The sequence below is a fragment of the Enhydra lutris genome, unplaced genomic scaffold (assembly GCF_002288905.1).
Source record: "Enhydra lutris kenyoni isolate GAN:26980312 unplaced genomic scaffold, ASM228890v2 scaffoldscaffold5, whole genome shotgun sequence".
Classification (NCBI taxonomy): Eukaryota; Metazoa; Chordata; class Mammalia; order Carnivora; family Mustelidae; genus Enhydra; species Enhydra lutris.
In genome coordinates this window covers 54,279,210-54,305,286 of record NW_019154089.1, presented here as the reverse complement: position 1 = coordinate 54,305,286, position 26,077 = coordinate 54,279,210, and the positions used below count along the sequence as shown (strand labels likewise).

General features: G+C 39.5%; 1 protein-coding gene across 4 annotated transcripts in view; it reads right to left on the bottom strand.

Moving 5' to 3' along the window:
• LOC111140887 (drosha ribonuclease III) overlaps positions 1-26,077 on the bottom strand; it is a 119,503-nt gene that overhangs the window by 19,654 nt on the left and 73,772 nt on the right. For all 4 annotated transcript variants that reach the window (XM_022493136.1, XM_022493133.1, XM_022493134.1 and 1 more), the window contains 6 exons: positions 17,112-17,171; positions 15,666-15,765; positions 12,245-12,347; positions 9,585-9,655; positions 2,582-2,626; positions 901-1,058 (listed from right to left, as the gene is read on the bottom strand). In XM_022493136.1, the coding sequence (XP_022348844.1) occupies positions 901-1,058; positions 2,582-2,626; positions 9,585-9,655; positions 12,245-12,347; positions 15,666-15,765; positions 17,112-17,171 (537 nt within the window). The remainder of the gene's footprint in view (positions 1-900; positions 1,059-2,581; positions 2,627-9,584; positions 9,656-12,244; positions 12,348-15,665; positions 15,766-17,111; positions 17,172-26,077) is intronic.

Sequence of the window (26,077 nt, the reverse complement as noted above, 5' to 3'; positions counted from 1 at the left end):
AAATGTTCAGGAATTTTCTTTTGTTAAATCTTTACTTCTTTATTGAAATATACACTCTCTCTTTCAAAGCTGGAATCCAGTTTAAGGACACTATTAAAAGAAAAAAATCTATGACAAGAATCTTAAATCTTTATACTCCAAAGAGAGCTGTGAATATTTGACTTGTGGGAGAGTAGCCAAGAACTAAACAAAAACAACAGGCAGGTGCGCCTGGGTGGCTCAGTGGGTTAAGCCTCTGCCTTTAGCTTAGGTCATGATCCTCAGGATCCTGGGATCGAGCCCTGCATCGGGCTCTCTGCTCAGCACAGAGCCTGTTTCCCCCCTCTCTGCCTACTTGTGATCTCTCTGTGTCAAATAAATAAAATCTTAAAAAAAAAAACAAAAAAAAAAACAGGCAAAGAAATAACATTTTGATTATTTTCCTAATTATTATATTAGCTCATCTCCAAATCATTTATCTTGAGCTAGGACGGAGGGCCAACTTCAGCCCATGGTCTGTTTTTGCAAGTTTATTTGGGACAGAACCAGGCCCATTCATTTACATTTTCTCTGTGGCTGCTTTCATGCTACTAGAGCAGAGTCGAATCACTGCAACAGAGACCACATGGTCTGTAAAGCCTAAAATACTTAATATCTGTCCCTTTGCAGATAAAATTTTTACTTTCTTCATGCTTCTCTTATACTTTATGAAGAAATAAGACGCATGACAATGAAACCAGAAATACTGGATTAGAACCTATCCCCTGATCCACACCAGCGTCTGGCTACTCACCCATCTCATGATGTGACTTTCCTGGAAATCTGTTTGAAATCCCAATTCCCTTGAAAGGCACACAGTAAAGGTTTGGGACTGCCTGTCTGAATGGTCACACTGGGATTACACCGTTAAATCTAACTTACAGAGTCAGATGGTTAAATCCCACAGTTCTCAACGTGAACGCTCTTGCCAGAAGTCGAACATGAGTAAAAATTACTCCAATTGCTTCTTCAAACTCAGTAAGTTTCTGCAGAACCGGAGAAGTCTCAATAAGCTGTCGATCAGTATTCGGCTCTTGTAGCTGCAGGAAGAGAAAAATAAATAAAAATCATGTGCACTTTTTGGTTACAAGAGTAATTACCAATTCTAGGACAGTGTTTTGTAAAATTCCTTCTCCCACAGCAGAAATTTCTGAAATGCCAATAAAACACGGAAGCTTCTCTCTCATCCCTTCGAATGGCAAACAAGCCTAATATTTAAAGAAGGCTCAAATTATATTTTCCAATCTTCCAACAAATTTCAAGGCCAAGTACTGTACACAGATAGTTCAAAATCCCAAGTATTATACTAACTCTCCAAGGAAGAGGCAAAGTGAAGAACTGCTGGTGGAGAATATGTGTATCTAGTATGTAGTGGTTCTCAAACTCTCACATTTATCAGAACCCTTGTAGGGCCCATTCATCCACATGGCCAGGCGCTACCCCCCAGAGTTTCTGATTCAGTATGTCTGGAGTAAGGACTCCGAATGTGCCTTTCAGGCAAATTCCCAGGAGAGGCAGATGCTGTCAGTATGGAGACTGCCCTTTGCAAACCACTGCTTTAGAGGAATATGACCTTTGTGTGTCTTCTGGGGACCAGCCTATTTTGGCAAATGAACATGATTAAAGCCAGATTCAGGTTATATTGGGGATTACTATACCACTAGGCAGGGGCTCCACATAACAATAAGCCTTGAACAACTCAATGCAAAAGTTAGAGCGTACAGCAAATATGAAAATAGTAATTAAAGTGAACATTTTCAACAACTTTGGACAATTTCATACTAATGTTTCTAAAGTTCTTCGAATTAATGCCATTTATTACTATAAGCCTCTCAGTAGAGTTCACCCACTAGTGGTTCTCATATACATATAATGTACATACACATACATGCACATAGGAAAATATGTATATGAGAATATATATATGCATATGTATACATATATATGTCTCCAAGTAAAAGAGAAATAAAAGAATATAAAGAATTTTTAAACCAACTAGGAAAAAGTGTTTCACCACATACAGATCTTTTAAATACCAAAATCTTGAGTAAAAAGTCATCACATTGTACTAAAATTTTAATTACAATCCATAAGCAATCTGAGTCAAAGCCTTCAGTTTCTAAGATCTAAATCAGGTTACAATTTAGCAATGTTAATTTAGTATTTGTTCTTTTTACTAAGTGCATACTCATTTCCACATTATTTTCTTTATAATAGCAGCCAGGGAGCTACAGTAGAATTGATCTATTAAGCTCTGAATATCACTTTTTTGGGGGAGAAAGGGCACCATACCACAATCGTACAAGCAGCTCCTCCTGCCTTGTGAGGGAAGATGACCCCCAGTGCTTCCCCCACCCCACCCCAAAGCATGAATGCAATACATGGGTTCATCTTACTATTTGTTCCAAAGTGTTCCAGTTCTGCCTGACACCCCAGCTTAAAGTCATAATGCCACTGAAGGGCATCAAAGGTTGATAAAAGAAGGAGGGAATAACGGGCAAACTAAAGTAACGTGACTACCTAGAGCTATAAAGCTCACTGCAGACAGGAAGGTTACACTTACTTGGAGTGGGTGGAGAGGATAATTGAGCCAGACTTCACGCAGGTCCTGGAAAATAGAGTGATGCCTTTAATGCTCCAGGGAGCCATTTAACACACTTTGGAGTACTAAATAAAATGCCATTATTTGAAATAGTGAACTATTTCAGATGCTGACTCCACTTATTGCAAATTCAATAGTGCTAGCAAACTAAATTTTTTTAAGTGAATTCAACACTCAAACTGCCTGTAGTGACTCTAATTAGCCTATTAAGCTCGGGAGGAAAAGAGCCACCTCCACACCCAGAAGTCAAAGATACCTTTTAAAACTCAGTTACACATTTGCTTAACCTAATACACGGGATTAAGTTGCTGTTTTAATCATATTTTTTAGTTTACCATTCCCCAGAAATGTGCATCAGCTCAGCCTTTTGTAATTAAAACTCATCTCAGATGTCTTTTATTTTAGGCACTCATTCATTAGCATTTGAGCTGCTTTAACATGGGGTGGAAAACACCCAAATCTAGCTCCTAAACTCTCAGATCTATAAGACCACACTTTTTTTTTTTTTAATTTCTTTTCAGCATAACAGAATTCATTGTTTTTGCACCACACCCAGTGCTCCAGGCAATCCGTGCCCTCCTTAATACCCTCCACCTGGCTCCCCCAACCTCCCACCCCCTCCCCCCACCCCTTCAAAACCCTCAGATTGTTTTTCAGAGTCCATAGTCTCTCATGGTTCACCTCCCCTTCCAATTTCCCTCAACTCCCATCTCCTCTCCATCTCCCTATGTCCTCCATGTTATTTGTTATGCTCCACAAGTTAAGTGAAACCATGATACTTGACTCTCTCTGCTTGACTTATTTCGCTCAGCATAATCTCTTCCAGTCCCGTCCATGTTGCTACAAAAGTTGGGTATTCATCCTTTCTGATGGAGGCATAATACTCCATAGTGTATATGGACCACATCTTCCTTATCCATTCGTCCGTGGAAGGGCATCTTGGTTCTTTCCACAGTTTGGCGACTGTGGCCATTTCTGCTATAAACATTGGGGTACAGATGGCCCTTCTTTTCACTACATCTGTATCTTTGGGGTAAATACCCAGTAGTGCAATTGCAGGGTCATAGGGAAGCTCTGTTTTTAATTTCTTGAGGAATCTCCACACTGTTCTCCAAAGTGGCTGCACCAACTTGCATTCCCACCAACAGTCTAAGAGGGTTCCCCTTTCTCCACATCCTCTCCAACACATGTTGTTTCCTGTCTTGCTAATTTTAGCCATTCTAACTGGTGTAATGTGGTATCTCAATGTGGTTTTAATTTGAATCTCTCTGATGACTAGGGATGATGAACATTTTTTCATCTGTCTGATAGCCATTTGTATAAGACCACACTTTTACCACAGGTCACTACAAATGTTTCCTTGAGACACGGAAATGAGTGAATTTTATGGAGAAGCCCAGTACCTTATTTTATCCACTGAGCTAAATCTAGAGGCAGTTATAATTAGAGCTTCCTCAGGATTAAAGCATTTTTCCTTCAGTTTTAGACTCTAGGGAGCCTCTGAATGAATCTACTTTCTGGCCTTGATGTTAGGTTTTTCAAACAAATAACGAAAGATTTTTTAAAAAAGGGAAAAATATTTTTTAAAAATTTGGGGGCAAGAAGTTAGAGGAACATTTATTATCACTGTGACACACATGATGACAAAATGAAATAAAATACCGAATATTTTTAGACAACTTGCATCCCACTTAGAGGGGTTTTCTTGGGGGGGGGGGGGCAATATTAAAAAATAAAGCTTAAATATCAAACTGTTCTTTTAAAGGACTTTAGAGAGCTTCTCTTAACCAATTCAATAACCTTTCCCTTGAATTCTCTGTAGCATGAATTACGCTTTATGTCACTCCCTTCTTGCAACTTTCTCCTGTTCTCTCATGCTTTTTTCCTCCTCAAAGCAGTGAGCCCAGTGCTGGCACACAGAAGACGCCACTACTACTGTTGGTCATATCAACAGTTAACAATAAACAGCCATTGCTTCCAACCAACTCCAATCTCCAAAATTCAAAATTCTCAGCAACTTGATTCCTCTTTCTTCCTTCTCCTATGTTTTTCATTCAGTGACACTGTGATTTCTCCTTAGACGTCTTACATATGTAACCATTCAACCCCTCACAACTAGATTATTTCAATTGCCTCCATTTCTCTTCATCTACCCTACTCAGAGATCAGGTTCTGCCACACCTCAGTGCCAGAGAAAATATCCTGTAAAAAATCCAGATTGGAATCCCAGCTCTAGCATTTACTAGCTCAAGGCAAAAACCTCTACCTTCAGTGTGTTCTGGAAAATGTTCAGTGACTGTTGACATTTATTAATACAACTCTTGTTTTCCTTATTTTATTTCTTTCATCATGATAAGTGTAACTCTTTAATCCCCATTATCTATCTATCTATCTATCTATCCCTTCACCCATCAGCTTCCCTCTGGTAACCCTCAGTTTCTTCTCAATAGTTAAAGAGTCTGTTTCTTCGTTTGTCTTTTTATTCTTCTTTGTTCATTTGTTTCTTAAATTCCATGTATGAGTGAGAGATTATATGGTATTTGTTTTTCTCAGACTGACATATTTTGCTTAGCTTTATCTCTCTGGTTCCATCTACGTTGTTGTAAATGACAAGATTTCATTCTTTTTAATAGCTGAATAATATTCCTGTGTGTGTGTGTGTGTGTGTGTGTGTGTGTGTGTGTGCGTGCGCGCGCGCGCACGCACGCACGCATGTTCTTTATCCATTCATCTGTCAATAGAAAATTGGGCTGCTTCCATGGTTTGGCTACTGTAAAGAATGCTGCAATAGACACTGGGATGCATGGGTCCTTCAGAATTAGTTTTTGTATTTTGGGGGTGAATACCCAGTTGTGTGATTACTGGATCATAGGGTAGATCTATTTTTAACTTTTTGAGGCCCCTCCATACTGTTTTTCATAGTAGCTGTGCCAGTCTGCATTCCTACCAAAAGTGCACGAGGGTTCTTTTGCTCCTCATCCTTGCCAACACTTGCTGTTTAGCAACACATTCTTGCTAAATACATATTACATACTAGCTTACTAAGACAAATGAGATACCATCCCTGTCCTCAAAGGAGCAAAGTGAGGAAAAATGAAGGTAAGTATAATTTAATGAACTGAGAGATGTTCTATAATAGCAATATATACTAAATGCAAGGAAAACTCTGCTTGGTGGGTGTTAGATGAAGCTTTGAAGAAGAGGTAGCTCTTCAGATGTACCCTGAAGAACACGAGGAATCTGGCAAATCAGCAGGGGGAAGGAATCAAAAGCAGAGCACCATAAATGCACAAATAGTATGTCTCAAAGAACACAGGCATAAAAAGTTAACTCCTAATAGGCAGAACACAGAGGATGTCAGGGCCATGAAAATACTCTTATGTGAGATTATAACAGATACACGGTATCATACATTTATCCAAATCCACAGAATATACAAGGTAAACTATGGACTCTGAGTGATGATATAGGCTCACTCTGATGGGTGATGTTGATAAAATGGGAAAGGCTGTGAATGTGTGGGGGGCAGGAGGTATAGGAGAAATTTTTACTCTGAATATGGCTGTTAACCTAAAACTGCTCTAAAAAAAATCAAGTCTTAAAAATTTTTTAATTAAAAAAGGGAATTCCTGGGCACCTGGGTGGCTCAGTGGGTTAAGCCGCTGCCTTCGGCTCAGGTCATGATCTCAGGGTCCTGGGATCGAGTCCCGCATCGGGCTCTCTGCTCAGCAGGGAGCCTGCTTCCCTCTCTCTCTCTCTCTGCCTGCCTCTCCATCTACTTGTGATCTCTCTCTGTCAAATAAATAAATAAAATCTTTAAAAAAAAAAAAAAAAGGGAATTCCTAGAATGGCATAAAGGGGGAGTGAGAAGATGGTAGACGAAAAAATAGATAGGAGGTCAGATTATGAAAACTCCTAAATGCTCTGTTGTATAATACAGACTTTGGCAGACAGTAAAGAAATCAAAGACCAAAATCAAATCCATTCATTAGGGGCGCCTGGGTGGCTCAGTTGTTAAGCATCTGCCTTCAGCTCAGGACATGATCCCAGGGTTCTGGGATTGATCCCCGTATCGGGCTCCCTGCTTGGTGGGAAGCCTGCTTCTCCCTCTCCCATTCCCCTGCTTGTATTCCCTCTCTGGCTCTTTCTCTCTATTAAATAAATAAATAAAATCTATCCAAAAAATCTGCATATTAAAAAGAAGACAACCTTAAATGTAGTATGAATGAGAGACTGGAGTCGTGGGGAATCACAACCAGTTCAGTATTTCATGTGAGAGATGAGTGGGGCAGACCCTAAAGCAAGAGGATGGCCAACAGTGAACCAATTCAAGAGATACTAAGGACAGAACTGATAGGAGTTTGCAACTGAATGGAGATGGGGAGAAAAAAGCTTCAGAACAAAAGTAGATCCTAAGGTTTGGGTTTAGATCATAAAAGTAGGAGAGGTGAAATATGTTTTGGTGTTAAGGCGATGAGCGGAAATGCTAAACTGTTGAAATGAGGTGTCTGTGGAACACCTGCATGAAGCTGCCCAGGAGCCATCTGAAAAGACAGGAATTCCAACTTCTGGAGTTCCAGAGAAAGGCCAGGGTCGGAGATCCTGGGACAGATACATAAAGACCAAAAGGGGTTGGGGAGGGAGTGGGAGAATATAAAAGATTACATAGTAATCTCTCCTTGTCTTTCTAAGAGGCCCATTGGAATGATCAAATTGCAACAATGGATCTGAAGATACTGGGAAGCCATGAAGGGTCACACAGAGATGAAAACCTGGAACCAGGAAAAATGGTCTGGGCTGGAAGAGTGAATGAACAGCAGACCAGGCTGGGAAGGGGGAAAAGCAGCCCTGCTGTGAACAGGGCTAGGGGGACGACACAGATAAAGCCAGCTGCAAGGTTAGCAGAAAACTTTCCCTCAAGGTCTTACAGCAGCTGTAAAATGTCAGAACAGATCTCCTCTTGGAGGGACTACTGCTTTCCTGCCAGTGTTGCCCTCTGACCTGCTTTGCTCTGTCTTATCCTCTAAATAAAGATTACTGGGGACACTATGCTCACCTGCCCTTGGCTCCTGATAGCTCCCAATCCCAAAGTAATCCCTGACTTCTTCTAAGCCAGCCTCAGAAAAGGTGAACAACCTAGAATGGACCCCACTTTCCTGGCCCCTCCTTAGGCTCCGCCAGCACCAGCCCAGGCCTCAGAAAGGACTCTCGCCTTCCTCACTACATGGGTTCAATCAACCAAACTTTGCGGGCCTAGAGATTTGTGTCAGGCTGCCTGTGGCTGATTAGAATTTCACACTACCATTACTCAAAGTAAAGTTCAACGGTTCACCAGTGTGTCTGACACGCCCTGCCAAATAGATGCAAACCAATGTGGAGATGTCCAACGCGCTAGAATGTCCTAGTGTGTGCACTTTAAGACACTGAAACGGAAAGACCATATATTACTAAGCACTGTTCAGTTTCATAAGAGATACAGTAAAATGAATTCTGAATCTCAGCCGTTCCATTTGTAAGTGTGTGTTCAGACTCTGCTTTTTCATTCACTCACTTATTCATTTCATTCCTTTAACAAATATCTATTAAACACTGTACTCGCCAGCACTGCACTTGCTACTGGAACTATAAGATAAGCTTGCTAAGTAGACAAGTGGGAGAAAAGCAGTTTAAAGAGAGGAAAGAATCTAAACAAAAACTGGTGCAATTAAGAACCACAGGGTATAACTGTGTATTATTTAGGAAAAGAACACAGAATGGATGGGGGGGGAGGGAGGCAGGTAAGATGGGAGAAGAGGGTGGGAGTACTTGGCGGGGAAGGGGGACCAGTTTAAGGCAAGACTGGAGGAAGGAAAAAAGTAAAGAGGTTACTGAAATTGCCAACAAAAGATAAAGGCCAGAACAAAGATATTTTAAGATTTGAGAAAAAGACTTAAAATACACGCCATCTGCTACGGATATAAATCAAGATGCACACTCATTTATATGTGTAGGACAAAATGGGGGACAGGGAACATCTGTAGATAACGTTCCCCACTGGAGAGAATTCACACACATAAAGTCATCACATATCCCTATAAAAACAAATATAAAAAAAAAATCAAATCCTCAGACATCATCCAGGTCACATTTTTCAAAACTATTGATTCTTTTTTTTAAACTATCCTAAGTAATACAGTAATAACATCTGACAGCCACTTAAGCTAAAGGTTTCAGAAAAGCTTCAAACACTGGCTTCCTGTGTTCTTTATTGCTCCATGAGGGCTATTTCACTCAATTATAATGACATTTCAATTTGGAATACAGAGTTGCCTCTCCCTTTAAATGTTAAATTGACTTGTTTTGGTACAAAAAGCATCTAGTATGCTCTATTACATGCAGGATTAAAAAGGTAGCTATAGCAATATTAATAGCTTAATACTTTAGTAACAACAGAAACTATTTTAGAATCTATCATTTGTTCTTAAATTATAATTTGCTTAAGAAAAAAAAGTACTTCCATGCTTTTTATTCATAGCCCATAAGAAAATCCCCATGAACTGACTTTCTAAAATAAATATACATTTATCTAGTCTACATAAAGACAAATCATAAAGAGAAAAGCCAAAAGGCGACAGCTTCAAGTAAGTCTGCATGGGGTAGGTACCCAACGATTATAAAACAAAAAATCATAATTAACTTCAAGCTACTTCAAAATAAAACAAAGTATTCATATTGAATTTGTAAGTGGCCACGAGGAGAGACAGGGTTTCAGGTAGAAGACAAGCCCCTCATATAAGTGGCCACAGCACTTTCCCATTTGCAACAGAGCCAAGTAAGCTATTCTGATATACTTGAACTCTACCATCTATGGCAGATTTGGGGACTTTGTTTCTCCTACACTCTCTTTAAACATAATCACTAACTGATATAAAATCTTCTGTAATAATATATAACTGAGAAAAATCAAATGATTCAAGATAAATACCGGATCATTAAAGAGTAAGCGTCCAAATAACTGTTTGGCTTCCTCCAGGCTTCCCTCCAAGTAAACAGCTCCTAGATAAAAGGAAGGGAATGTCAAAAGGAAGGCTGCATTAATATTCAGAGAAAATTACATATCCCTATAAAAAGCAAAAAGGCAAGCCAAAACCCACTTATAGAAAAAAAATCGACAAGTCCAGAAGCAACTGTTTTTAGCCAGGATTTGTATTATAAATTAGACTGAAATATGAAAATCAATTTAGTAAAATCTGAACTCAGTATTTTAAGTAAAAAGAGGTCTAAGAATGAGCTATCATGAGGGGTATGGGTATGAACTTACTCAGGGAATTATGCACAAACCCTGGCTTTATAAGCATGTTAGGTTTTATTTTATTTTGCTTTCTATTTATAGTTTATGCTTCACACCGTAAAAAAAAAATCTGACAAAATCTGAGTTCAGATCAATGAAGCCTTCTACAAATAAGAATCAGGACAACCTTTTCCTTTAATTTGAAATACCTATTTAACATTTAAATTGGGTATCAAATCAAATGACATTTTAATTGGGTATCAACTCCAGAGTAAGGCTGTCATATAGTTTTGAAATCATATTTTTATATCTGTCTTCAGAAAGGAATTTTTCAATGTAAAATATTAAGACACTTCACCAGGGTTTTTGATGAATAAGTACATTTATTATTTATTAGTAGTTGTAGTTATAATAAAAATAATGATGGGCGCCCGGGCGGCTCAGCGGGTTAGGCCTCTGCCTTCGGCTCAGGTCATGACCTCAGGGTCCTGGGATCGAGCCCCGCATTGGGCTCTCTGCTCAGCCGGGCGCCTGCTTCCCCCCCACCACGCCGCCTGCCTCATTGCCTACTTGTGATCTCTCTGTCAAATAAATAAAATCTTAAAAAAAAATAATACTAATAGTAGTGATGATGATGATAGTAGTAATCATGGTTTGGGGGCCAGACATGTCCTAGGTACAGTGCAGAGCATTTTCACATCCTTACCTTTACCTTCATAGGCACCTCAGTAGGAGAGTTTTACAGAAAATTTATAGGATTTGGGTTCATAGTAGGTGATTTGGGGAAGGGTTTGAGGAAATGGAACTCTGAATTAGATGCTGCCAGGCCTGGATATTAAGATCGTCACAACAATTCTGTGAGGTAGTGACTCTACCTCCATGTTACTGATGGGGAAACTGAGGCTCAAAGAGATTCAGTAACTTGGTAAAGACACAGTGCTGATAAATAAAGCAAGAAGGAATTGAATCACGTCTGCCTGGCTCAGGAGCCAACCATAACACTACCTGTCAAAATTATTATGTGTATGGAGCACAGTAATTCCATGTGACAAATTCTCTGAAAATAGACATATTTGTGCAAAATAGACATAGCTGTGAAAAGATTGTGGATAATAATTATTAAACATTCTCCTGTTACCATCATCAGCACAAAACTATAATGGGATGCTTTTATATTCATTTTCAAAGGAAGAAGGAAAATAGATAAGGAAGTACAAAGGCCTTTGAAAAATAAAATGTACTCAATCATTTACTTAAAAAAAAAAAATCAAGGCATTGTCAATCTACTGTAACATTTCATTGTAAAGCATACTTGCAATCACCAGCTAATTAACTCTTCAGAACTTTCCTATACTAACAGCTGACTATATTCCAGTTACAGTAAGAAAGAAACTGAGGAAGTAAAGGGCCTGCCTCAGTCCTGCTTTGAGTGAATAGGTTATAGTTTACAGATTCAAGCCCTAGGATTTAAAAGATGCAGGGTTTTCAAGATGCTTAAATGAGAAAATCTTGTAAATGGTTTAAAATGAAAAAAAAAAAAAACCCCAAAAAAACAAAAAAACCAACCCATATTAGGGCCTCATCAGCAACCTATTTACTGTTTATTTATGCATGTGATCCTGAATCAGATCTGGAAAGTAATCCACCTACATATTAACTCACTTCAGTTCAATTCAGCACATACTAAATACACATGTACATGACATCAGACATCAATTCAGGCATTAGGAATGCAAGAAAAGAAAGAATGCTCGCTCTGGAAGAGCTACACTAACCACAATACAATGAAGCTGGTGTTATACTAGGGACTTCACTTGCTTTGGAAACAAGTAATTTTGTCCCAAGTCTCCACACTGAATTTTTTTTTTTAAGATTTTAAAATTTATTTATTTATTTTTTTAAAAAAGATTTTATTTATTTATTTGACGGAGAGAGATCACAAGTAGAGAGGCAGGCAGAGAGAGAGAGAGAAAGAGAGAGAGAGAGGGAAGCAGGCTCCCTGCTGAGCAGAGAGCCCAATGCGGGACTCGATCCCAGGACCCTGAGATCATGACCTGAGCCGAAGGCAGCGGCTTAACCCACTGAGCCACCCAGGCGCCCTAAATTTATTTATTTGACAGACAGAGATCACAAGGAGGCAGAGAGGCAGGCGAGAGAGAGGAAGGGAAGCAGGCTCCCCACTGAGCAGAGAGACCCACGTGGGGCTCGATCCCAGGACCCTGGGATCATGACCTGAGCCGAAGGCAGAGGCTTTAACCCACTAAGCCACCCAGGCTCCCCATCCACACTGAATTTTATATGTTCTCCAAACATTTTAAATATGTATGAAACTAGATTATAAAAAGAGAAATTACCTATTAACGCTTCAAAACAATTAGCCATTGCATGCCGAAGGTCTGATTCTCTACAAAGGTCAGGTCCATGAGCATAAAGCATAAATCGATCCAGTTCAAGTTTCTACAAAATTCAAAATGACAAGTAAGAAAGAATTTGGCAAAGTCATAACTGTAACAATTCAACATCTCCTGGGGGTTAGGAGTAATGGTTACAAATTAATTGGCCTTGTGTCAGTATATTAAGAGAGTTAGCCCGCCATTCATTGGGAGTCAATGGCTCAGATTTAACCCTCCTCAACCTTTCCCCAAGCAGGCTTCTATGAACTCTGATGTTTCAACTTTGGTGGTTCAGAAATGATCAGATCTGAGTCTACTTCCAAATTCAGACCAAGCACTAGTCTGAGCTGGAAAAAGACTATGCTATAAGATCATGGGCCTCTGAGTTCACCCAACATATCTAGAGAGATACAAACACAACCCAAAGTTTGATGCTCAAGTTATGTGGTATTGATGTTTGTGCTATACAGAACAGATTTCTATGTGTAGAATAAATGAGAATCCTCAGAAGACTTCAAAATGCCTTATATCTCTAAATATTTTTTTTTTAATTTGGTAAGGATTTTTGTGGCTCTTTATCTTTGTTCTTATGTCATCTTTATGAGGTCTCTATACTTACCTCTCTGAAGGCTCAGTGAGATCTTCTGAGCAAGGGGGTTGGATTTATTTTACAGACTCCAGGAATATTGTTTGTAATGAATTATGCTTCTTTTTTTTTATTTGGCATCAGAAAAGTTTAGAACCAAATTTGTGGCCAAGATCTTGAAACTGTGTAGGACTTAGAATATATCTGTGTATAGTAACTTTACCTCTGGTTTCCTCTTTCTGTCTTAACCATATTTTCTCTTTACTCTGAGTTCAGTACCTGTTTATTTCTTATCCTACTGTATTATAATATACAAATCATGTCCTTTGAGAACTAGACACAGTATGAATGATTTTTTAAATAAAACTCCTGAGACTGAATAAATGGAAATCATAATTCTTTCCATAAAAGGAGAAAATTACAAACACTGCATAAGCATGCAATAAATCTGTTTCCATTACCCTATAAGTCAATTCAATAAATTCTTACTAAGCTGTAACATGCTACGTAATATGGAACAAGTCACAAGTCAATGAACACCCTAGGACAATATGAGTCTCATCAGTCCTCAGATATGATACTCAGATTTTTTGTGTCTCAGTATGCATGCTAAAAATATCCATATCCATTTATACTGGGAAAAGATACAGACAATAAAAACAAGACATAAGCGCTATCAGTATTCCGTATTGCTAGGAATTCATGAGTACAAAATATATTCAAATGAGTTTTGACTACCACAAATGCAACAGCAGAAAACACCTCTTTTAAAAAATTGATCCCTAAGTGCAAGAGCTTATGCTAGAATATGTAAATTTCAGCTGTTTCACAACTACACTGGGAAAATCCAATTGTTTGTTAATCTCTGGAGCCCTGTTTGAAAATAGACTGCAAGCCAAATTTTATATTACAAACAACTATTCTGGAATGTTATGAATTTTCCAACTTTTCATAATCCTTGCTCTACATCTTTACATTTTCACGTAGGCATTAGTGAACTTTTAAAAAGGAGAGTGATGTTCAACTTGTACATATATTGAAGTGTTCATTTGTCTGGAGAACTGGAGCTATCATTAGATTCTCAAAGATTCTCAGCAATCCTCTGTCACGTGCCCCCCTCCCAAGTGGTTAAGAGCCATAGTCTAGACCAAGGGCAAAGCCTACAATTGCCTTCTACTGAAGCAGATGGGTGTTGAATGCCATGGGAAATGTCAGGATTTGGAGGAAGATCATATAGACAGCTCAAGGGAGAAACTGGCCAAAATAACTCATGGCTTTGTACATCACCTAATGTGTCACATAGCAGTTGTTGTTTTCCTGTTATGGCAATATTCCATGCTTTGTAAACAACCTCCCCACAATTGCTTGAAAATGTGCATTATATTTTAAAATGAAAAAAAAAATTGGGAGTGAGTTGACAACTACTTATTCACATGTATTTCCAATGAACATTTATGTGCTCTATCAGGAAACATTTTGACAATTAAATCAACTGCACACTAAAGCAGTTTTAGGTAGAGTTGTGGAATTTCATTCACGGTAGAGCTGCTAAAACCAAGAAGCATACCTGTTGCCTACAGTTTTTCATTAACATGTCATTATTTACATTCTCAAATTAACCATTTTTAATATACTTAATGCCTTAGCAAGATCAAATTAAGAACTAGATTTTATCTATATCAAATTCCAACATTTATATCAAAATGAAGGAAAAAAAAACAAAAAAATGCTTAAAGGAAAATGCAAAAAAGCTCTTCCAGTGAATCACTGGTATTAGGGGATTTAAGAGCCAGTTTCCTCTACTACTGAATAAACCCACAGGTCTATAAAATGTAATAATTTATAATGAGAACAGGAGCAGCAGCAATAAAAACAACCAACTCCTACTAATTTATTTACCTGTTTGTGTGATTACTACAAACAGGGAGTGTGCCAAGCACTTTATAAACTGAATTATTAAAACTCGAACAATAATCTCCCTTGATTCTCACAACCACCTGTGTGGCAAGTGCTAACGCCGCCTCCATTGTGCACATGAGAAGGCAGAGACTTGCAGGAGAGACAATTTGTCTATGGCCCCCCCTGTTTGTAAAAGGGGCGTGGACTGAAACCCCGATGGCCAATCCAAGCACCTGTGTTCTGTTTGCCATAACTCACTCGACAACTTACTATACTAAAACACCACACAGAATGGGAATATCAAATGAAGTCATTTAAATAAGTAAAATGTCTGCGATGAATCTAAATTGAGAAAAGTTTCTCTTAGTCAAAGAATAAAGCCAATGTGGCTAACTGGACAGCCTAAACCCTAACTCTTAATTACTGGGATTTGTGATGTTTGGGGATTCTCAAAGATCTATAAAGTATCCCTTGTGGGCATGAATGGGCAGGCATATTCTAATCAAAGCCATAATGCTGCTTATTAATGTAAATTAAAGACAAATATAATACAGAAATATTACACAAAGGAAAAATACAAACTATTTTATTTCTTTTGCTCTGTTCTTGTTCTTTTCCCCAAATGTTTAACTCTGTTCACACACATCTGTCAAATTTTTCCTCTTCTATTATCAAGTTACTTCACCATGGTGTTCATTAGCTTCTGGTAAACCCACAAAGGTAACAGAACTAATAAGGTTGAATCTTTAAAACCGAAACAAAAAAATCCTTCCTGGTCTATAAAATATTAAACTCTTAATACACCTTAAAGAGTTACTTTTTCAAATGCAAAATTATGCATGGACTGAAAAAGAAAATGTCAGACTTTACAGAAAATGCGTCAGATGTTTGACATACCTTTGCTAACATGGCAAGGTGTTGATTCTGAACAATGGCAGTTCGATAAGTTGCTAATCCTCCTTCTTCCAGACTAGGAAACAAATAGTATAAATGGACACTGCAGAAAAAAAAAAGGCATATAAACAAATATGCATCACAAGATTCTGTCTGTAGCTCCAAGTCATCAAAATAGGCCTGGCACATAATACGTGCACAGTAGATATCAGCTGAATTGAACTAAGCTGAAGGGTCTGATTGGAAGTCTTTGAAAGTTAACTAGTAAGCACAGTATCTGCAGTCATATGCTCTACCACTGAGATATACCCCCAGTAAGCACAGTGTCTGAATGTGCTAAAACCCAAATAGTACCATTCACTCATATTTTCATACTCACTTCTGTTTAAAGACTGCTGTGACAAATCTGGCGACAAAGACCTGAAGGGCTGGTCACATAATGCTATGCTATGGGACACTCAGAAATCGGGTCTGGAAACAACTATCTTTGCTCTGGCAGCGTTATGCGTGGCCCCTGCAGAGAAGCCTGGGCAGGGCACCAGTGGTGGTGTGCCCTTGACAGAGCCGACGGGGACAGGAACAGAACTGAGAGTGGCACACCCGGTTGCTCATGCCCTGAGGAAAGTGTGGGGATTTGGAGGAAGACTGCATGGAAAGCCAGTTCGGACCATGACAGCAACAGCCTCACCTAAATCTCAGACCAGTCTTTAAGCGCTACTGTTGATCAGGGCAGCTAAGCTTCTCCTGTTCTACTGTGTCCAGTGAGGACAGGCATGGAGAGCCGCCCCTCTGCCTCATTATGTCCTTCTTGGGAAAAGCAATGACCCAAAGAGAATACAAATAGCTCAAGACAGCTCCCGGAGAAGCAAGTGTGGTCTCCCTTTAAAACAGAAATGATGTGGGTATGAAAACACAAAATGCACTTTCCTACCCCTACCACCAAATTAAGAACACGAGAACACTTCTGGGGAGAAAACACACATAAATGCATACATACACACACGCACACATACACAAACCAAAATCTTGTCATTAATATTACTTGTAAGTTTTACTTCTCTTGAGATTGGAAAGAGTGAGAAATGGATCAAAGACAAATCCTAGAAAATGAAATGACATTTTAAAATATCATCCCTTTCTCTACAAATTGAATATAAGCTCTGAAGCATTTAGACCAAGACAAGCTGATCTCCTGTGGCTGTGGCAACTTGAATATAAACTTGACAGGACAAAGACACTGGCCTTTCATCTTGTAATCTTGTGCATTACAGCGTCAGTGAATACAAGTTACCAGGGCAAGAGCCACAGACATGTGGCTTTCAAGCTCTACAGAAGGACAAAATACATGGTGTTCCAATGCCTTATTTAGCTAATTACAAAGAAGGTAATATAGTAAGTATGTTACCTATAAGATGTAATTATTGGGGGACAGCAGAAACACCTCCTTACCTGGTAAGAAATTCAACAACAGCATCACCTAGGAACTCCAATCTTTCATTGTGATTAATCCTATAGGAGAATTAAAAAGGTCACTTAAAATAGGAAACATTTACATGCCTTCCATCTCTTCTCAAAGAAAAGATACATGAGAGTCAGCTCCTTTTGTAATCAAAACATCCCACCTTATTCCCAACAATCAAAAGCACTGGCCACCATCTTAGCTGGAGTATGAGACACGCACTGGGGAATGAGGGCATTCTATCCTACCATGTGGTTAAGGTCTTCTGACCTGGGGGCTTCCCTCCCGAGAATCAGATTTAAAGTGAGGAGATATCACCCTTACAACTGAATCTTTCCACACTGCTCTCAGGTAGGTGAGAGAAAGGAGAATGTATTCTAATGAGTTATAACTGAACACTGAAAAATCCGTTTGGTACAATGTTCCAAGAATAGCTTCCCACTGCCCAAACTCTAAACTTAACTTAGCTTCTAAAGCCCTTCAGAAGAGGCCTAACCCACTTTTTCAAGTCCCAGTATCCACTGCTATCCTCTCCCACCTATATTTTGGGCTCCTGTCCCAAAACTGCGTGGTACTTTCCGAAAAGGGAATCCGCCCTGAAGCTTTCCACCATCTTCCTGTGCACAGGGCCACAAAAACCTACTCATCTCTCAAGGTCTGGTGAAATGTTGCTTCTCTACAAATCCGATTCCTCTCATCAAAATTAATACCTCTCCTCGGAGCCTATCACACTACTTAGACCTTCAATGTATGGTGAAGGCACATCTCAGAGGCTGAGTTCCTCACATCCAAGTGGAAGGCTGAAAGGACCAGGAAGGTGATCCAGAGACAACTTCCCTCTGCCTCTCAGGAGTCCAGCACAGCCAGCTTCCCTTGGTGCTCAAGCAGATCACTACCTCTGGCTGGGCAGTGATGTGGCATGACCCAGTTTAGGTTTTTAAAGGGCCACGTTGGCTGCTGTGCAAAAAAAATGTGTGCAGGGAAGACAAGTACTGAGGAGGGTACTATGGCCATCCGGCGAGACAGGACAGAGGTTCAGGCTGGGGAGGTGATGGTGGAGGAAGGGAAAGAAGAAAGAATGAAGATCAATGCTTAGATTTTGGCTTCCATAGTTGGGTGAAAGGCAGTGCCATCTACTGGGAGGGGAAGACCAAAAGGGGAACAGGTTTAGGCAGAAGCAGGAGTTGCATTTTAGGCACCTTTGCTTTGAAACGTCTATAAAACAACCAAATCCAGAAATCCAGTAATATATTAACTTGCTGTTCATGGGCAAGAACAAAGCTGGTAAAAAATCTTTAAGAGTGGTCAATGTTCAGACAGGACTTCAGGTGATGGAACCAGATGATACTACCTAGGGAGAGAATGCAGCTAGAGAGAAGGGGTCCCAGGATTGAGCCCAGGAGAGGGTCACACCTGAGGTCACGCAGAAGGGAAACCAGCAGAGAGAAGACTGGCGGGGGCTGGGGGTTGCAGAAAAGGAGGCAAGTGTCAAGAAAGAGACAGACTCAAGTAAGATGCAGAGAGAGCACTGGTGCAGCAGCACTGAGGACGTTCTTGAAGCCAGTGGGGGCCAGCTCTGTGAAGCGGAGAAGACACACCGGATTCTGGTTAGAGCAGAATGATGTGCATCCGAAGCTACATATGGAAAGAACCCGAGTGTCTGTTTCAGGGCCGACAGTAGAGAGACAAACCATAGGAGGAAACCAGAAAGGATGGTGACAAAAATGACAGGGACAGGAGAGCACACTGGGCCCCTGAGACCTAAGCAACAAAGGCAAGGGACAGGACTGGGCCTGTGCAGGATCTCGCCTTACTCTAGGGACTTCTTCAAATATCTCTGACACTGAACCTTATCTTCTCCAAAAATTCAATAGCTGACTATCAAGTCCAAACCTGCCTAGTTTTCAAGGCCATTTTTTATCTAGTTCCACAGTAGTCACCCATTTCATTTACTTTTTTTTTTTTCTTTAAAGACTTTATTTGACAGAGAGAGCACAACCAGGTGGAGCACTAGCAGTGGCAGAGGGAGAAGCAGGCTCCCTGCTGAGCAGGGACCACCACCCCCACCCCATCCTCATGTGGGGCTCAATCCCAGGACCCTGGGATCATGATCTGAGATGAAGGCAGACGCTTAACCAACTGAGCCACCCAGGAATCCCCTCATCTACTTTCAACAGCAATTTTTAACTCTTAGTAGACCAACCTCTGCACTGTACCAGACACACTACTGCTTGTCCCTTCTATGTTACTTCTCCCAAATCCTACTCATTCTTAATGTTAGCTGGGTACCTGTCGTAACTGCTGGAGTCCCCAGTGATGCTGGCACACCCCCACACCTGCATCCCCACCCCCACATGATTTAATGTTTGTCACTCAGTTTATTTCAAAATTATATACTATCTTTTATTGTTCCCTGCTTCGTGGGTGCCAGTTTAGTTTCCATATTCAAAGTCACCTTATGGTTTCAGTATATGTGGAAAATAAAAAAATATTTATTTACAAATTAAATGACTCTCGGCTACCAAATTATCTACTTGGTAATTTGAGTTCAATTTTATATTACCTCACGTATCTCATAAGTTAATTCTTCCACCCTAACATTCCTTCACAGTTGAGAATTTTAAAGGAAAATAAATGTAATAGGAGAAAACAAGAAAGACTTGAGCAACAAAGATGTGATTCAAACCCTTAATTTATGTGAAAAACGCATTCTGGAAAGCAGTTAATAGCCAAAAATAGAAAGTGAGATAAGGAAAGAGTGAACAACTTATGCCTGTGGTAAAGAATTCATAATCCAAGAGCTTAACAGAGAAGGGGAGGATGGAGAGAAAGGGAAGGAGGAAGGGGGGTGGAGAGAAAGAGAAAGAGAAAAAGAAAAAAAAAAAAAAAAAAGAAAAGAAAAGAAAGAAATTAATTAGGCCCTCAAACTATTCCTCTTAATCTTACCTAATTTATATTAGCTTTTAAAAGACTTTTTGCTGCTACTCCATTAGCCAAGAGTAACTAAACAGTATATATTTTTAAAAGATTTATTTTAGAGAGAGAGCGCAGTGTGGGGGAGCAGGAGACCAAGAGAGAATCTCAAACAGACTTCCCACTGAGCACAGAGCCCAACACAGGCCTCGATCCCAGAACCCTGAGATCACAACCTGAGCCACAATCAAGAGCCAGACGTTCAAATGACGAACCACCCAGATGCCCCTGACTAAACATTATATTTAAAAAATATATCATTTGGAAGCTACTTGATACTGCACTTTGCTTTTTGTCAAATACAGCAGAACTCCAAAAGTGTCTGTCATCATTCTTGGAGAATGCATCAAGGAATAGAGGCTCTAGTTAACATGGTAACATGTTAATCCCTCAGACTTCTTGCCAACTTAATTTTGTGAAACCTAATAAGCTGTTGTCCTGAGAGACAGGAACAAAGAAAAGAAATGGTGAGAGTTTTTTGGTCTTTTTTTTTTTTTTTAAAGATTTTATTTATTTATTTGAGAGACAGAGAGTACAAGCCACAAGTAGGGGCTGAGGAAGAAGAAGAAGCAGGCTCCGCATCCAGTGGGGACATGGAGCTCAATCCCAGGACCCTGACATCATGACCTGAGCCAAAAGCAGATGCTTAACTGACTGAACCACCCACGTCCCCTGAAATGGTGAGTTTTTTTTAAAAAGAAAGAATTAGAATCATCCTATTCTTTTCCAAATGTCAGTAAAATGCAAATAGTATTTTCTGTGGTAGAGACTTTATTTTCTTCCCAACAGTTCAAAGTACTATCCAGGAAAATCTACTTAACATGGAAAGCCAGGAACCGTACCTGGGGTGAAGACAAACCCTAGCTGGATTGTCTTCTGCTTTATTAAAAGACAAGGACACCTCATCAAAGAATAGTAGCTGCTTTGAGTCAGATACTATGTGAATGAACTCATACTGGCATAAGCTATACTTTCATTTGTTTTATAAACTTTCAGGGAGACAAGAACTATGTCTAGGATTTTAATAACCACAATGTTAGACTATTATTCAGTGTACTAAAATACAAGGTCACAGTTCCACACGGGCTTATTCAATAGTGAGTCTGCCATCCACTAAATAATTTCCCCATATCCAACACATGTTTTTCTGTATCCTCACTGTGACTAAACACTGGCAATGAGCCACAAACAGAAATGGGGATTAAATACCACTTCAGTTTATTATTATACTGGACAATTCCTAATCCAATGGTTTATCCAGAAAAAATGGACAGAGTGAGCTTCTAGTCACTGTTGAGTACAGCAGCAAAGCCTTTGTTCCTTCTTCTATTGTTCTACATTCGTTAATCACTCTCTTTATAAGTACTAGTAAGCTCCAAGAGGAAATGTTTACTGAACAATAAACACTCCATTTGTTTTTGAGAACTGAATCAACAAAGACATTAGGAAATCCAGATTAACTGTAACATTTATATAGCACATTTGGTCTGAGGAATTAAAAACACTTTATAAAACATAATTTTCCCTGTAACAGGAATCACTGGAAGGTAGCCTTTATGCTATGGAAAACCATCTTGGGATGGGTCAAGTCCAAGGGTAACTGCCACGGAGAGGGTATGGACATTTTCTCACCTTTCCTTCCAGGCCTCAACCAGTGACAGGTCAACTAAAGCTAGAAAGGGTGGCTGGAGATCAGCTGAACCTTCCACCCAGTTCAGGAATTCCTTCTATTCACTACATCTACCTGGACACTTAGTGGAAGGGAAGGTCACAGAGATACCAGATCTGAGACCTGCTGGATCCAGGGATCCCAGGTTAAGCACCTCTGGAATTTAACCTGAATTTTTAAGCCAGCAAATCTACTCAGTGGAATTCACATATACTCAAGCATGTTTTATTGTCTTGAATGCAAGACATTTATGTATAACTGATTGAAATTGTAACTACCATTTCCTTAAACACAGAGACATTAATAGTCCATACGTGAATCACTCTTTGTTCCAACACATTCTTAAATACGATGTCTACCAATGACTCTACCAATCAAAAAACAAAATGAAACAAGGCAGCTTCTTTTTCCATTACCAGTCTTCTAGTCCCCTTCCCAAAGGTCTTACTGATAATACATGGATTACTTGAACGCCACCAAAAGCCTAATCCTTCAGATATCCTTTCTGTGGTAACCATTCACTGAAATTTATATAACTTAAATATAATTATACAACTGAGATTTATGCATTTAAACAGTGACACTTTAAAAAATTATGGGTGGCAAATTCGCATGAGATGATGCCATCATAAAAGTGAATTATTTTAGAGTTCTGATAGACAGATTTTTGTTTATTTAAGACTTCATGCCTTTTTGTAAATCCTACCTGGTGCCAAATCAGATTAAGTAAGATACTAATCTGCCATTTAAACCTCTGCTGATGGTGCTTAACCATCCAAGTTTTCCTATTTCTTAATATCCAAGTTTCCCTATTTCTAGGGAAATGTAAACAATAACTTGACATGAAAATAATATCACGAATGGCATTCTTTCCTTTAATACTTATTTACTGCGCTTTTGCTTTGTAAAAAGTACTATTTGAAAAAAAAAAAAGAAAAAGAAAGCGTATGACCAAAGACCGTCAAGATGCTTACAGTAAAGAAAATTGGGTCATAAAACTGGGTTCCAGGGCATTCCAGGAGGAGATGTAGAATGACTGTTGGCGTTTGAGGAAGGGAAAGAGTGAGCCCGAGAGCAGTGGTAATGGTGTGTAAGCAGCCACAGGGAAAAGCAGTACGAGCCTGGAAAAGTGGCCTGGGGCCAGGTCTCGGTTGCTGGATGCAGATGGGGAGGTTCAGGCTTATCCAGTACGTGATGAGACATCACTGAAAGCTTTCAAGCAAGTTATAGCTAAAAACTAGAATTCAGGCTCCAGAGATAGCAAGATGACTGAATACAGAGGCAGTGTGAGGGCAGAACTGGCAAAATGGTTGTCACTAACTGTAGAGCAGGAAGGGCAGGGGTGTGAGGAGTGGTTTCCAGGAGGACCAGGAAAAGAACTGGATCGAGACCCCTTCCCCTCAGCCCTCCCTCCTGCCTGCCTTGCTCCTTCACATTCCCACTTCCGTTAGCAGCTCATTCCCGCTGTCCTTTCTCAAGTCTGAAGCTCTGAGCAAGCTCGCTTGGGAGGAGGTACAATCACGGACACTTGCAATTTGAGAGTGTTTGTGTCAAAGATCTACAAACACTTCCAAGGAGCAGGGATAAATGCCTCCCATCTTAGAACAGCAAACTGAGACAAAAAAGGGAGAGGGCAAATCACTTCAAGTGAATTCAATCACTGAAGTATACAATAAAAAACTGACCTATAATCCCTAAACAACCACCAGAGCTATCATCCCCACAGCAGACTATGTATGTTTTGGTTTTGACCTTCACTGAAGCACTTACCAAAGGACCCCTTTCATGAAGTTATTTAGGCTTATGGCACTCTTGGTCACACCTCCTCGTAAGTGGGGGCTTTGTCTTACTTGCCTTAAATTCCTCTAAAAGACCTATAAACTGCCTCAAACTCAAAAGGCACCAGATAAATGTCCCATCGAACTGAATTCGCAGGAAGATTCTGAAGTACAGCTCCCACAGCTGTGCACAGCGGGCTGCCGGCCAGCAACAGAGCTGGCCACCAAAGCGTCGAGGAGGCTCTTCCTGAACAGAAACGTGGGGTCAGCTCTGTCATCAGCAGTAAGATCAGGTACACGGCAAGAGGCTCTCAACACGAGCAGCAAAGGACAAGAGATATTTGTTTATTCTCTGTCATTTTCAATATGAACACGGTTTCTCAGAATTCCTTCTGCCACAGTAAGAAAGCCATCTCTTTGTGACAGAGCAAAAGAAAACCTAAATCATGACATCTGAACAGCACTATCAAAAGACAATTTATACCAACAACTACATTTGGGATAGATGAAACAAAGATAATTTAAGCTCATGCTTTCATCACTAAAAAGTACACGTGTAGGGCATGTGTAGCCTTGCTAACGGGGCTGTAGGGAACTCAGGGTTCCACTTATTAAAATAAGAACTGGTCATCTGAAGACTCTACAAGATAGCAGGGAAAATGAAACCATGGCCACACTGTCCCTGAGGGTGTGATTAAGGGCTCTTCTAATTAGACAGTTCTTTTCTGATCTTAGACGCTCACAGAATACCACAGTAAGGCATCTGATCATCTTCAAACAGGAATTTAAAGTTTCATTCTGCCTTTCTTTTTACCTCTTGATTGAAGAGGAAGATAGTATGGTCTATGATAATTTCAAGAGAGCAACTCAAGGCAAGCCAATTTAGAAAGAAAAGTGACAGATGAAAACAAGGTAGAAAAGGAAGCTATGCTAACTATGGCTGGTCATTCTCTTGGCTGTGGAGGCCAGTTTTGAGCTGCAGCGACTGTCAACTCTGTCACTTCTAAACCCGCTCAACCCACCTTTCATCCTCCGAAGCCTGGAAGCCAAGAGGGACAAGCCTGCCTATTCAACTTCTCAACTGCCTGGTGAAGAAAGAAACACGCCCTCAAGCAATCTCCTCCGCAGCCTTTCAGAACAGCACCTGCTTGTTTCACACACACAGATAAGCCTCCTGACAGCAACATCAGAGCTTCATCAGCCTCGCTTCCGTTCAGTTTTCCATGGGTGTTTATAAGTTTAGAACCAGTCCACTTTCTTCCCAGATTCTCCAGGGGCTCAAGTCCGCACAAAAGAATGTTAATATAAGAAGGTATCTCTGACCCATTATAAGACCATTATATAAGACCAGTGTTATCCTAATAATAAAACCATACAAAACACCACAGAAAAGGAAAACTACAAACCAATAACTTATGAATATAGACACAAAATACCCAACGCAATACAAGCAGACTAAGTTTAGAGCATATAAAAAGGATTACATACCATAACCAAGTGAGATGTATCCCAGGAAAGCAAGGTTGGTTCAATATCCAAAAATCAATGAACATAATACACCATAAGAATAGAATAAATGATGAGAAAAAAACAGATGACCTCAACAGACACACACAAAAAAGCATTTGACAAAATTCTATATATTTTCATTAAAAAACATTCAGCAAACTAGGAACAGAAGGGAGCTTCCTCAACCAGATAAAAAACATCTATGAAAAATGCATAGCTAACACCATTCTCAATGCAAAAGAATGCTTTCCCCTAAAAATTTTAGGAAGAAGACAAAGATCCACTCTCACCACTTCAATTCAGTATTATACTGGAAGCTCTAGCCAAGGCAACTATGTTCAGAGAATGAAATGACATCCAGACTGGAAAGGAAAAAGTAAAACGATCTCTATTGGTAGGTGATATGATCATATACCCCCCAAAATTCTAAGCAATCCACTAAAAAACTATTAGAGCTAACAAATGAGCTTATTAAGATTGCAAGATAGAAGATCAATATAAAAAAATCAATTCTATTTCTCTACACAGGCAATGAACAATCCAGAAGTGAAATTAAGAAAAACAATTCCATATATAACAACAACAAAACAAAACAAAACACAAAAAACCCCAGGAATGAATTTAGCAAAAGACATACAAAATGTACACTTAAAACTATAAAATACTATTGGAATAAATTAAAAACAACTTGAATAAATGTAAAGATATTGAAGGTTCAGAAACTTAATATTAAGATGGCAACTGTTCACAAATTGAACTATAGATGCAACATAATCTCTATCAAAATCCCAGCCAACTTCTTTGCAGAAATTGATAAACTAATCCAAAATCTCACATGGAAATGTAATGGATCCAAAATAGTCAAAATAATCTTGGGAAAAAAAAAAAAAGAGAGAGAGAGAAAGCTGGAGATCTTGCATTTCTTATTTTTAAAGCTTACTATAAAGCTACAGTAATCAAGACAGTATGGTACTGGCATAAGGACAGACATACAGATCAGTGGAATAGAGCTCAGAGTCCAAAAATA